Source organism: Akebia trifoliata, chromosome 5 (genome assembly GCF_017979445.1).
Source record: "Akebia trifoliata isolate Shusen 1 chromosome 5, ASM1797944v1, whole genome shotgun sequence".
Taxonomy (NCBI): domain Eukaryota; kingdom Viridiplantae; phylum Streptophyta; class Magnoliopsida; order Ranunculales; family Lardizabalaceae; genus Akebia; species Akebia trifoliata.
This window is the reverse complement of record NC_141379.1, coordinates 30316185-30330387: the sequence shown is the minus strand read 5'-3', so window position 1 is coordinate 30330387 and position 14203 is coordinate 30316185. Positions and strand designations below refer to the sequence as shown.

The 14203-nt window shown below is 33.4% G+C and overlaps 1 protein-coding gene and 1 pseudogene across 6 annotated transcripts; one reads left to right on the top strand and one right to left on the bottom strand.

The window, feature by feature from the left end:
• The first annotated feature begins 1696 nt into the window (after positions 1–1696).
• LOC147402111 (uncharacterized) lies at positions 1697–7756 on the top strand. 6 transcript variants are annotated; one of them, XM_086443623.1, is made up of 9 exons: positions 1697–1932; positions 2058–2333; positions 2421–2519; positions 2609–2672; positions 2776–2841; positions 3595–3725; positions 5214–5294; positions 5398–5514; positions 7476–7756. In XM_086443623.1, exons 4-7 carry the CDS (start codon positions 2634–2636, stop codon positions 5290–5292), a joined length of 315 nt encoding a protein of 104 aa, XP_086299749.1. In that variant the 5' UTR covers positions 1697–1932; positions 2058–2333; positions 2421–2519; positions 2609–2633; the 3' UTR covers positions 5293–5294; positions 5398–5514; positions 7476–7756. The 6 variants fall into 6 exon arrangements, with proteins under 6 accessions (XP_086299749.1, XP_086299750.1, XP_086299748.1 ...); XM_086443624.1 differs by lacking the exon at positions 2058–2333 and having other exon boundaries at positions 1697–1835; XM_086443625.1 differs by lacking the exon at positions 2058–2333 and having other exon boundaries at positions 1893–1932.
• A 4664-nt stretch (positions 7757–12420) lies between these two features.
• LOC147402110 (ethylene-responsive transcription factor ERF095 pseudogene) lies at positions 12421–13006 on the bottom strand (annotated as a pseudogene).
• Positions 13007–14203: the final 1197 nt, after the last annotated feature.

Below are 14203 nucleotides of genomic sequence, written 5' to 3'. Positions count from 1 at the left end.
GTTACTGCACCTGATGAGCAATGCTTGATCCTAGCCCACTCAAAAATTTTCATGGAATTTATGCATTTTTTTATGCTTAACGACAGAAGACATGGCTTTAGACCAATTGAATAGAAAAATAAGATCCATTCAACTAATCCTAGACATTCACCATGGGATTCAAGAACAGGACCATATGCAGGTTTGAAGGCCATGATGAAAAATGATCCAATCGAATGGCTAGGACTCACCAATTAGCCTTCTATTTCTATTTGAAGGTGGCTCAACATTTTAGTTTTTTTATTTAAATGTCTTTCTTTTTTTAAGTAAATACTTTCGCAATTAATGCCTACACAATAAATACATTTATTATAGGCATAATAAATAAATTAATCCATTATGTAAAAGATTGACATAATCTTATTTTTTTCACTAAAAGACAAAACGAGAATGAGTATTATTAGTAAGTAAATTTGGTGGACAATGTTAACGCCTTAGGAGGTCTTGGATGTTAGATACATAATCAACCAATTAGGATTTATCCTCGGTATAAGTCTCTTCGAGATTTGTGTTCTCAAGATACTTATAAATACCAACTATTGGATTTTGCGTTTAAACGGTTGGTGTTATATGATTTTTTTTTATGAGTCATTTGTAGGAGTCAAGGGGTCCTGACCCTATATATATTCAAAATTAATCTCTAATTATTACAAACAATTCTATTAGGTATAAACAAAAAAAAAAAAGTTTGTATAGATTCAGAGGTACTCCATATTCGTACTTTTTGTATATTGTATTGCTATCATGCATGTAAAAAATCTGTATGGTTGTTGGTTATCCTAACAGTTTTTTTTATTTTTATTTTTTGGATTTTTTTATTATAAATTTCATAGGAACATTTTGTTGCCTTATTAATGGATCGTGGAAGAGTTAAGAAATTACCTAAAATGGCATATCACATTGTTTTAGATTCTTTTCCAAGACTTGTATCATTTGATGATGTCATGAACTTTTAAAATTGATTTTATCAGACACTTTAATTCAAGTTGATGTTATATTGCGTTCTTGCATTTCTTAAAGGCTGAAAGAAGCTATGGAGCTTATACTCATTTATATGTACACATTAATACTTTTGCCGGCATCATGTAGGACAAGTGACAAAGGAATTCATGGAACTCTTGGATCACCAAATGTTTAAGCGGAAGGCTTGATCACATAAATAAAAATCATGGGCTCACGGACCAGGATGAATGACGGAGTTAGAATCATTTGCGGAGACCTACTCCCAAATGGAAGCATAGAGATCTCTATAACTGTAGATTTTTCATTTTTAGGTCTAATTCCTTCATTTCCTTATTTTTAGGCATTTTGCTATTTAAGAAAAATTACATTTTGTTTATTACTTTACTTATATAAGATAGAATAGGGTACCATCAATTCTACCTTTCTTTAGGGTTAAGTAGGATATATTTTCACACTTCGTTCTTTTTACCATTTTTAGTAATATATATATATATATATATATTCTATTTTAACTATTTAATTTTCTAATTTTTTTCTCTTTTAGAGTTCTTTTTTTTGTTGGATTCATAATGTTGTAGATTCTTAAGACTTGCATCATTTGATGATGTCATGAACCTGTAAAATTCCTTTTCTAAAACACCTTAACTCAAGTCGAAGATATATTTCATTCTTGAATTTATTAAAATCTGAAAGAAGCTATGGAGCTTTATATATCACTACACGAAATTTGTTCTGTAGCAACGGATTACAACGACGGCTTCATTTAAACCGTCGTTATATCTATCTATAGCGACCCAAAATTGATATCGTCGCTGTAGTGCGTGAACAAAATGGTAAATTTTTCTCTTTCTCCCTTCCTACATTTCTTATGTTTCTCCAATGATGAGGAAGAAGAGCTCAGTCTCCATTTTCTTCCATCGTTGGCAACAGGTTCTCTCTCTCTCTCTCTCTCTCAAACAAATAAACCTCTTGAGTCTCGCTGAGTTTTTCTGAAAAAACCTCTTTGTAACATTTCTGAAAAAAAATCTAATTTTCTCCTTTTGCTCCCAATTCAGATTGGTATCTTCCTCTATGGAACTCAAAACTAGACGAATTGGATTAAAAATCCCCTAATTTTTGCGCCAAATCAGTCGTTTTTCCTTCTTTCTCATTCAACTCGATCTCTAAGGTTTATATCAAATTTTTACCTCACACGATTTATCTTCTCTATTCAACTCGATCTCTCTCATCGACTTTCTCAGACTCTATTGGATTTCACCTATCTAGGGTTTCGATTTCTCAATCGGATTTCAACTCTCCAGGGTTATGGATGTTCACATTGAGAAAGCGAGGTGTTTGTTTTGTTGTTGAATCTCAATTGTTAATCTTAAAAATCAAATCCAATTGAGGTTTAATTGGTCGATATTGTTTGAATGTAGGAGGGTTTTGAGGTGTCAGATGGATCTTCCAAGGTTGTTCCTCCTCGCAATTCTTCCAAGAGAAGCCGAGCTGTAGAAGTCCACAATTTATTCGAAAAGGTGAAAATTTCCATTCTTAATTATCTCTGTTTCTCAGGATTTTGATTTGAAGTGGTTTAATTATTGATATTTGTAAATGTTGGACAAAGGAGGAGGAGTCGAATTAATGAGAAAATGAGAGCCTTACAGAATCTAATTCCAAATTCTAACAAGGTTTTTAATTTTTTTATTTTATATTAATTTTCTTAATTTCGGAATCCAATTCGGTTTGAGCTCAAGTAGCTGACCGAACAATTTGATGTTCTGTTTATGATAGACAGATAAGGCGTCGATGCTTGATGAAGCCATCGAATATCTCGAACAGCTTCAACTTCAGGTTCAAGTGAGTAGTTTTCACTTCTCATTGGTAGTAAATCTCAATCCTTTTGGTAATTTCTTTGACTATTCCTTTCTTGGTAATTTTGGTGTTGTAGAGATTATGATGATGATTAAGTTTTTAGTTTAAAATTCCAATTAACTGGGTTTCTTTTTTTCCTTTTCAAATTCCAATTTTTCTGATGAGGGATTTTAAAGCTTTAGTAAGTTTGGATCGACAAATGCATTGTCTGAATAAACTGATCAAAGCAATTAGTTCAATTTTCCATTACAACAAGTTCAGGATCTTAGAGTCAAAACTTCTGATTCCAAAGGGTCAGTAATTTTATTGCTACTTGAAAAACAAGGAGAAGTCAATTCTCTTATTAGTAAAGTTGGAATGATTAACTGAATGAAAAATACATCTAAGCATCTCCTTAGTTTTGGCCTTTTCCCCCTCAACTAGAATTGTTTTTATCTTATTTTTCATTGGAGTAAGAATCATGTCCTTGGTGCTAATTCTCTACTGAAATTCTAAGGAACAGTAACTCAATCCTGGTTTCAAGAATCCTTTGCTCTGTAGCGAAAACTGAAATTTTAAATCTTTCTTCATGCATTTTTACATTTCTATCCCAAATTCTCTATAGGGACTTCGGGCACCTCTAAAGAGCTTGTTACATAAACCAATAAACAGACATACAAATTTTTCTATAGGGAGGTTATCTGGTTTTAATTCTCATATACGCTGGCCACATATGGGCATTCTTGTTTTGTTCTATAGGTCAAAAGAGATCCAATATCCAATGAGATGCAAAGAATGCATCAGCAACTAGAGTACTTACAGGCAGAACTACTTTGTGCTCGTGGAGAAGGAGCTTTGTCTGTTCTCGGAATGCAATTTCTTGTATACATGTGAGTCACATGACATTAATAAACCTATTTCTTCTTTATTAAAAGTTTGGGGGAGTCATTTATATTTATTCATTGCATGTTAAGTCTTAAGATTCTTTACTATTGGTTTGCCAATATCGATTTTAGTAGTTTTGTTAAATTGATGTGTGAAAACAGAACATCTGTGATATAAATTTATATTTTAATGAAATGCTTAGTACCCTTGTCTTGAGGTTGTTTGTTAAAAATGAAATGCTTAGTACCCTTATCTTCTAGGAAGGATAAAAAAAAATGAAGAGTTGTATCCTAAGTCTTTGTACCAATGTCCATATCTTTTGTGATGCTTACTCATTTTGTCAAAAATTTCTGAAGAAATGTGGCAAATAAAAATATAAAAAAAAAAAACTGTTAGACATTATTGGCAGCAATTCTGGACAGATAAAAATAAATAAATAAATAGATAAAAATAATTTTTTCTTACTTCTAGTAAGTAGTAATGTAGAACAGAACCTTGTAGGCCTATAGTTCTAGTACAACATATATAATCTAAATCTATGTTGGTCATCTTTAATCTACTCTTATCAAAGTACTTCAATCTAATCTTAGAGGATACACCTCTTTTCAAGCATGGTTCTGATCTCATCTCCATGATGTTTTAATTTCCATATATGTGAACTGTTTTTTGTGATAATCAGTTCGCTTTTAATTGTTCCTTAATTTGGCTACATGGTTGCTTTCATTGGGACTGATTTGGGATTGAGAGTAGTTGGGACTGATAGGTTACTTTAGGGGTACCTTAGTTTGCACCATTTTAGTATAGTGATGGGAGTATCATGTTGTTTCTTTCATTCATTATATGAACTACGTACTGTATAAATTGTGGGATCCTTCTCAAGGATTTAGTGGACATGTTTTGGTCCAATGTATTATAATATTGTCGAGTTTGCTGCATTGCATCATGTTTAAGAGTCTAAATTTGTACTTCTACTCGATAGATGAGCTTCAAAATGGCCCAATAGCCTTTTATCTTCTTAAGTATGATTCTTCTTATACATGCTATGAGCTAGTTGAGAACCACCTTCATTTGTATATTTTTTTATGTATTTCAACTATTGCATTGAATTTTGGATGTAACACTGTGTTTAGTCCACATGTGTTGATGGCATGGTTTCCATTCATTTATTTAGTTATATTGCAGTTTTCATGATCAACTTTTCTATATAAACCAGACCACTGTAGCACGAAATGGATTGTGACAGAATTTAGGGCATCCTAGGATTATATTAATGACCAGAACCAGGTAACATAGATTAGGTGTGTCAATATTATCAGATGCCTCTTCTGAGTATCATGGCTTCAAGAATTTGTTGTAAAAGCATTTTTCGTTCTTGTTTCTGTTACATTGCATCCTATAACTTGGGGTGTGGCCACTCTGTTATTGTAACTTTTAAAGGAAATGATGCTTACATTGTGGACGAGAAGTTTATAATAATATGTTTATCTGTGTAGGACGCATTATCTATATCCTGACATTACTATTATTTTCAAGGATGAAAAAGAAAAAGAAGAAAGTTTGCAAGGCTGTTAATGGTTAGTTTGTTGCTTTTTTATTTCATTTTTCTCATTTATGTGGTGCTTATCCCATCTATGGTCGACTTACCATTTATTTCCCCAACTCTTTTTTTTCTGAAAGGTTGAACAACTCATGATGGAAATAAGTGGAGCAGAAGAAGAGGTTGCTAGATGAAGGGAAGCTTGTGAGTTGGAAGCGGAAGCTGGGAAGAATGTCATTGAAGAGCGTGACAATGAGGTAAAATCTTAAAATTTGCTTCATATTGAATTGTTTCTTCACTGGATGTTGTCAGTTGTTTCCATATTAATCTGTCTCTTTTAATGCCTGTGTTGAAACATTTAATTATATGTAAAAAAAAAAGGGTTATCATATTAAATTGTCACCGTCATATATATATATATATATATATATGGGAGCGGTTCAGCAGCGCCATCATGGTGCCCCATATGGTGCCACGCATTTTTCAAAACATGGGTTCCAAGCTTTGGAATGAGCTGATTTTTTGTGAGGATGATCTCTATGATGAGGAGATCATCCTCACCAAAAATCAGCTCATTCCAAAACTTCTAACTCCGTCAAAAGTGATTTACAAAAATTGGACGGTTCACAATTCTTCAACTTGTAAACTAGGGTTAGAAGTTTCAAAATGAGCTGCTTTTTTGTGAGGATGATCTCTTCACCATAGAGATCATCCTCACAAAAAATCAGCCTATTCCAAAACTTGCAACCCCATCAAAAGTGATTTACAAAAAATGCGTGGCACCATATGGGGCACCATAAGGGGCTGCTGAACCGCTCCCTATATATATATATATATATATATATCACTGGTCATGTATTATCTGCAGAAATAATGATCTTAGTTTCAGTAGTCATTAGAATCAGTTTATGAAATGGAACCAATGTGGACCACTGAATCTTTATATTGTTTTGATAATTCTCTCTTGATTTTTTTGTGTATCAAACCAATTGGGTACACAGACTTCTAGATCTGTTTAGATGATTGGCAGATTTGCCTGGGGTGTGCAATTGAAGATGGGCATTTTTGATTACTGTATATGTATTTATGAATATTCTAAGACAATTGGGATAGGCTTTCAGCTATGTTCCATATATGCATTCTCTTGGTAGCATGATTTGTTAGTGTCTGACCCGTCCAAACATTTCACATTACGTTGGTGTGGTTTGTAGGTAGATGGCAAAATTGGGGAAAGAGTGTCAGCAGATAGTACTTGTGGGGCATTTTAAAGTAGGACTTGGTTTTTTCTGGGGTTCAGTGGTTTGCATGACAAATTAAATTTTAGAAATGAAGCTCAATAACCCAGATCATAGCAGAATAGCACTATATGCAAGTTGAGTTTGCTTAGAAGGCAAGGGGAGGATAGAAAAAGACATGGATTGAAATGGCGATCATGGTTGAACAAGAAGTATGGTTCCTAGATTAAGTGGACTTTTTTAATAGCTTACTCCATAGTTGGAATAATGTATTATTTATAATGATTAATCTTACTCTTAGGGACACAAAAAGGACCCAAATTATGTATCAGCTATGGCGCTTTGAATTTTTAGAAGTCAACCTTCTAAATTGTGGCTCAAGGTGCGTGGAAAGGTTTGATTGTGTGAGTTCAAGGGACCTCTGAAGTGCATTTGATTTTAAGATGGGGTGGGCTTTATGTTACTTCTTCAGTTTATGTGTGGTTGAAACATGGCTATTGGTTTCCTATAAAATCAAGAAAAAGTGGGATATTAGGAGTATCAGAAAGTGTTTGATCCTGTAGAAGACATGTTATGCATTTTTCCCCCTCTTAGTTGTTAATTGAAGAGAAGAAACCACAGGTCTAGAGAAGAGAGAAACCTACGTGTTTAAGTATCATCATTCACGTTGCATAATGTGTAGCCAAAACAAAAGCACCGTCTGCTTTTATAAGTCTTTTAAGAAACAATGCTCTACAGAAGACTACTTTCCATTTTTTCGTTAATATTAGAAAGTTTCCAATTTTATTGAGGAAAACTACAAGGGGACTGTTCTCCCAGCCCATGTACATGTTAGAACTGCTACTTGTTTTGTCTTTTTCTGTACGTTTGCCGTTCTTACATTCTCTTAAAATTTGGTGGTACACTAATTTCTTGTATTCTTTGCAAATAAAACCAAGTCATCAAGCATCTAGACTCATCTAATCGATGTTTTTTGCTGGCAGGAATTAGCGGATCATATTGTTGAGGTGAATGTGCAGCAAGATGTGCTTGATGGGATGTTCACTTTCTATGATTCTACAAAAGCCAAGCTTAACATATATCGGGTACTGATCTTATCTTATGGATACCACCATATCATGATGGTCTCCTTGTTATTTTTCTGTTTGAAGCTTTGACATTTTTATTTTCATTATGATTGTTAGCAAATTCATTAAGATGGGGCAGGTGTAAAATTAAATTTTCTTTTTTTCAAAAGTTCTTATAGCTACCCGTGACCGTAGGTAAAGACTTAATATTTTTTTTTCAAAAAAATACCCTATAGCGACGGTCGGAGACCGTCGCTAAAAGTTTTTATTTTTTATTTGTAACATACCTTATAGCGACGGCCAATAGAGGCTGTCGCTATAAGTCCCATAAATAACGACGTTTTCTGAATAGTTGGCCGTCGGTAATACATATAGCGTCGGAGGTTTATGCGACGACCACCAACGACCTGGGTGGCTGTCGCTATATGTATTTTGACAGGATTTTCCCTTAATGCGACGGTCGACGACCGTCGCTATAACCCTATTTTGCTGTAGTGTATAAATATATATTAATACTTTCCTGACAGATAACATAGAAAAATAAAAAATTGTGCCTAGTATTTGCCTGGAATGAAAACTGGATCGGTATGCTCAATTCAAACCAGTAGATGACTATCTTCGGATTGAGAATGATGAGCACATACCGCCGAAAAAAAGTTCATATACACAAGATATGGTATATTTTGTGGAGTCTTGATGGTATTGATCTACATGGATGCTAACTCTAATTCGTTTGAGGTACTTATAGTTGCTTTCTACGAGATTGTGGTTTACGTGGCATGTGTTCAGGTGTGGGAGAAGGCTTTTAATCTTCCACCCTGGGTGCATAGGATTCAGACTCGAACTCAAAATATTAAAAATATTGTAGGATCCAAATCGTCCTTCGAGTATATGTTTCTATGGGTTGGCATCAGGTGAAAATTCTTATTGGACAATGTAGTTGACATCCACTATGTGAAAGCTGCAAAATTTGACATGCCAAAGCCTACAAATTTTAGAAATCAAATTTCGACGGCCATGGCCGTTGAAAATTTTGATATTCCCAAATTCAACGGTTTAGAGTCATCAAATTTCTCCAATCCTCCATTAATTTGAAGGTTTTGGTCCTTCGAAAAAAAAAATTTGACAAAGAAAAATTTGACACCTTGATCTGTTAAATTTTATGAAATTTGACGGCCTTAGGCCATCAAATTAGACTTTTTTCACATTGTGAACCGCTAGTCTTATACAAGTTAGAAGTCTTGAAATGGGTTGATTTTTGATGAAGATGGTCTCCATGGTGAGGAGATCTTCCTAAAAAAAAATCAGTCCATTTTAAAACTTCTAACCCTATTAAAAGTGGTTTACACGTTAAAAACTTCTGACCCTATAAGGCAAATATATATATATATATATATATATATATATATATATATATATATATATAATATATATATATATATATATATATATATATATATATATTAAAATAAATTTGAAATTAATAGGTTTGCTATATTTGTTTTCATAAGCCTTTTAACCCAACTCAAATATCATTCATGTTATACCAGCTCACTTGTTACTTCTCTTTTCTGTTACCATAATACTATCTTCTAAAATTACAAGTACCTCTATGAAAAATAAATCAAATTATTAAAAAAATCATTCATAACAAGTGAATTGATGTCAATAGACGAGATGGCATACATAAGCCAATATTAGTATCAAATTGATATGACAATCGACACTAAGGTGGCATACATAAACGAATTGAAGTCATTCTTATTAGACCAAATCACATTCATATAAAGATTAGGATAAACATTATCTTTTGAAAAACATGATTGTAATTCATTGAAAACCCCAAATAATGATCAAATCTTTCTAACGATAATTTTATCCAAATCTTTCTAAAATTAAAATTGGTTTTTAATATTTCTGCCTTTTTTATGACTATACATGAAAGTAATCTAAGATGAAAAAGCATAGGTAATTATTTTTAATTTTATAATAAATGTAAATCGATCCAACCATGGTTCTATCAATTTGACAAATTTCTGATTCAATCATTCTGTTTAGTTTTTAAAACATTGCTTACAACATACATGAATAGTGTTAGGAAAAAATCATTTTCTTGATCGGTCGTGTTGGGATATTTTGTAGGTCACACAAATGTGTGTAGGTACGCGACTTATGTTAAATAAAGATGAGTATATATAACAAGTAGAACATTCATATTCGATTCATGAAAATTTTGATTTCTATTCAATTTTGGATTACAAAAATCCGATCTAAAATTTAGCCAAAAATTGGATAAATGGAAAATATGCAGCATATGCTTCATACATGTATTATCCATTTCCCTTCAAAAATTCAAAAACCAAAAATTCGTCTATATGATAGTGATGGTGATGATGAAATTGGTGATGGTAATGGTGATGGTGAAGGTGATAATAATGATGGTGGTCATAATGAGGACATTGAGGTTATTATTCCATTGATTTTTAAAAGAAGACCAAAGTCAAGGGACAAATCATCAATTTGGAAAATTAAGGTATAATCTCAAATAAATGTAGAGGATCATCTTATTATTTTTTTTAAAGATAAAAATGACATTTGTCACATAAAAATGTGGATTTTTCCAAAATTTTGAAGCATTGCCACTTCAAAGTTGAATTGTGTTACACATCACAACTTACAAGTTTACACTTTGAAACATACAACCAGTTATAGTAGCATTTTTTTTCCATCGAGTTTATAAAAATTTGTAAAGACATAAATACTGCGTTTTATTCTTTTCAAACTTAAAATCCTCTAATTAGGCCACAAAATCTTAGCCCAACCACCTAATAGTCGGACTAAGTAGAGCTAGACTAAAAAAGAGTTGTGATAATCTGGCTCCCCTATGTGGCATACTTCAAATACTCTCCTGATGTGGCATGTGCTATAACCATAGATTTTTTACCTTGGGATACACATTTGCACATCACCATAAATATACATAGTTGTGTATCCTGATGCACAAAAATCTATGTTCTAACACATACTATATCATAAGAGTATTTGAGTATGCCATGTGGGGCAGTTAGAAAATCGTTACTCGAACAAAAATGCATATAAGGTCTAAGACTAGCTCGCACTGGTGAGCAGAGCGAACATGCCAATAACAATAAAGGAGTAGCTAGAAGTATGCCACTTCATGACATGGGTGAATTTTCTTAAAATTTATTGATCTACATCCTTTTGAATCCAATCATGTTTTTAAATGTCACATGGTGTTGCCATAAGGACACTTTCCTTGCTGACCTAGTAAGGAAACTGTTTTTTTGCATATAGTTTGCTTTATTATTTTTTAAATATTATAATTTGTGAGTTGTAATTAAGTTGTTTGTAGTTCTAAAAGTAGAGCTTTTACAAAAAAAGAAATACCATGGAGATCTTCACAATGATATTTGTAGGTGGTACTCGACGTAGGGGGTGCTATGAAGATGAGCTCTGGGCTCACGTGGAGCCAAATCCGAATAAGGAGGCCTTGTGTGGAGATTGACATGCCATGAATAAAACACTAGGATTGAAAAAGGCAAGATGTCGAAAATATATTTGCTCACATAAATGCCAATTTGGGATTTCATAAAATCTCATATAAAAAAATTGCATGGTGTTGCATGGGTTGAGGACTCCAATGTGGGTAATTTTGAAAATTGGGGGAGCATTCAATACATTAGGTAACTTGCAATTAGTAAATATAATTCTGTAAAATCCTTAATTGACTTTTAAGTGAGTAAAAAAATTCTCGTCAAACAACAGCTATGAAGGACATTAAATACGAAAAAGGGCCACTTAGGAATGCTCGTGGAATGGTTGGATTCCTTCTCACGGGTGATACAATATTACTATGAAGCCCTTTTCTTGGTGCAACTAAACGGAACTTAAGCTGGTCCCTTCAAGAAAGGAGTCTCGCAGACAAACAAAAACCTCCCTCACTGCCCTTTAAATCACACTTCCCTTCTAGACACAAAATATATCAAATAATAACTGGGTACTTATCTTTCTAAAAGAGCATTATCATTCAAAAAATAAATCAAGCAGATATCGTTACCTGAGCATATCGCATGCATTGAAAGTGTCCATCTTTTTTCCACACAAAATACACACATATATCTGTCTTGGATGGGGCTCATGGTCTAATGAATTTTGTATTATAGTTGATGAGTGGTTTATTCTACAGTTAATAAGTAAATTTATCGCTTGATGATTTAAGATGTAACTACATTCGTGTTCACGTTTGAACGAAAGAGCCATCCCATAAACCCCAGCTTAAGTATAAAAATGTACATACTTATGGTTGGGATAGTTTGACACTAATTTTTTGTTAATCCAAGTGAGTCCGACAATTTTTTGTGTGTGCAGATCATCCACATACACACACGTGTATTTAATAAAAATTAATATTAAATCGGAGGATTAAATTGGTTTTATTTGGTGATTATAATGAACCCACAGGAGGTTTTATATGGAAATTAACAGGAGTTAATAACATTCAACTAATCTAATCAGATCCCTAATATTGTTCTTATCCTAATCCTCTTAGAGAATGATTTGATGTAACACAATATACTTTATTACGATGCATCATCCTAGTACTCCACCAAGTATAACATGATCAATTAAAAAAACGTATAATAAGTAAAACATTCATTAATTCCAAAGTTATAAGAGAAATCTGTCACATAAAAAATTCTCAATATATAGCCTTTGAACACCTTGAACTATAAGAAAGACAAAGAAGGACCTTAACAAGACATTTAGAAATTAAAATAATAATAATAATTAAAAATAAAAAAAACTATCCATTACTTACAAATCGATAATTTATAGATGCTCTAAAATGAAAAAAAAAAAAAAAAAACTAAAACTGAAATAACTGATATGATTTACTCTTCGTCATCTTTTTTATCCACCGTAGACTCAGGAAGCTCATCAAACATATTTTCATCCAAATACTTCAATACGATGTCTTCTTCTTCTTCTTTATTGCCCCCAATATTCAGATTCTCCTTCTCAACATTCTCATTAGAAATAGTAGTAAATGAATGAGAAGCGGATGGAGAAGAAGAAGACAATAGTTTCTTCCTAGAAGGATGTTCATCAGGAAAATTGAGGATAGCTCGAGGACCTCGCATTGCATAAGCTGCTTGATCGTAGGCACGCGCAGCATCTTCTGCCGTCGAAAATGTTCCTAGCCACTTACGTGTACTCAAGCCTCGAATCTCAGCTCCATACTTACCCCATGGGCGAGGTCGAATACCTCGATATCGAATTCCAACCCTTTCGTTCTGCTTAACATTGGCCTCTGGAGCCTTCTCCATGTTATGGTTCTTGTGAGGGGAAACCTTACGGGTTTTCTTAGTTTTTAAATTCCCTTCTTAAGGTGGTGGTGGGGAAAAATAAATGGTTGATATTCTATATTGAGTCAGATCCAACGGTTAGAAACTGTCCATATCTTGTGAGGAGGATATGCTTTGGACTTACTGTTAATTGTAAATAATTTGAGTTGTCAAGTATTACATGGCATTTAAGGTACACTTTGGATATTTTAACTTACTACTCATTTTTCTTGTACAATTAAATGACCCTCTTATCCCAATTATTTAGAGATTAGGGTTGAATTTCCTAGAGCTACATTCTAAAACTCTTCCCAACAGTGAACTAAAGTGGCATGCCTAAGTGGGTAGAACTCTTCTACGTGGCAAGAAGGCATATGACGTGTTATTATTTTATTTATTTAAATTTGTAGAATATAGTGGCCGCAATTGGTGGAGAAAAACTAGAATACATGGTTGACATAGACAGGGGAATTAGCCATGTTCAAAGGATTTTATTAAAGAGTCCTAATAATATGAATCGCCAAGTGGCATACTTAATCAACTCCCTAACATGGACAACTTTGGGAACTATAGATTTGTACATCTTGGGATACGCGGCTCCCTCATAATACACTTTTTTATGGGGAAGCGCAATCATGTATCCCAAGACGTACATATCTATAATTTCCAAATTTATCCATGTCAGGGAGTCGATTAAGTATGCTACCTGGTGAGTCATGTTATCACTACTCTTTTTTTAAAATTAGAAGAATCTGGAATTTTGAAAAGAATCATGATAATTTGACTTACCCCCGTGCCATACTCAATCGACACCCCTGACGTGATGTGTTCGGAAACTGTAGATCTGCACTCCTCAAAATATAGAACTATGCATCCTCATATGCAGTTCTATATCCTGCGGAGTGATCTACGATTCCCGAACATGTCCCCAATTGAGCCACGTGGATAAGTCAGATTATCAAGACTCTTTTGAAAAATCAGCTTTTTTTTATATGTAAACGTGGCCCTGCAATACAGTTAGAAGTATTGCAGCGCAACTCCAACCAACCTTTAACTTGAGCATTCTCTTTCCTTATTTGTTATGCTTTGTAACGTTTGTATGCATAAACCTGGAAAGTGGGACCCTTGATGTTTCCGGATAGCCACATATCAGCAATATTAGAGTTGTCCCACCTTTTGAAATATATAAAAAAAATTTGTTACTCCACCTGATGACCAATGCTTGATCCTAGCCCACTCAAAAATTTCCTTCGAATTTATGAATTTTCTTTTGTACTT

Excerpts from the sequence above, each read along its gene's own strand:
- LOC147402111 (XM_086443620.1), top strand. The coding sequence starts at position 1,882 with ATGATGAGGAAGAAGAGCTCAGTCTCCATTTTCTTCCATCGTTGGCAA. Across the intron at positions 1,933-2,420 it reads TCTTCCATCGTTGGCAACAG|GAGGGTTTTGAGGTGTCAGA; the intron begins GTTCTCTCTCTC and ends GTTTGAATGTAG. Across the intron at positions 3,726-5,213 it reads ATGCAATTTCTTGTATACAT|GACGCATTATCTATATCCTG; the intron begins GTGAGTCACATG and ends TTATCTGTGTAG.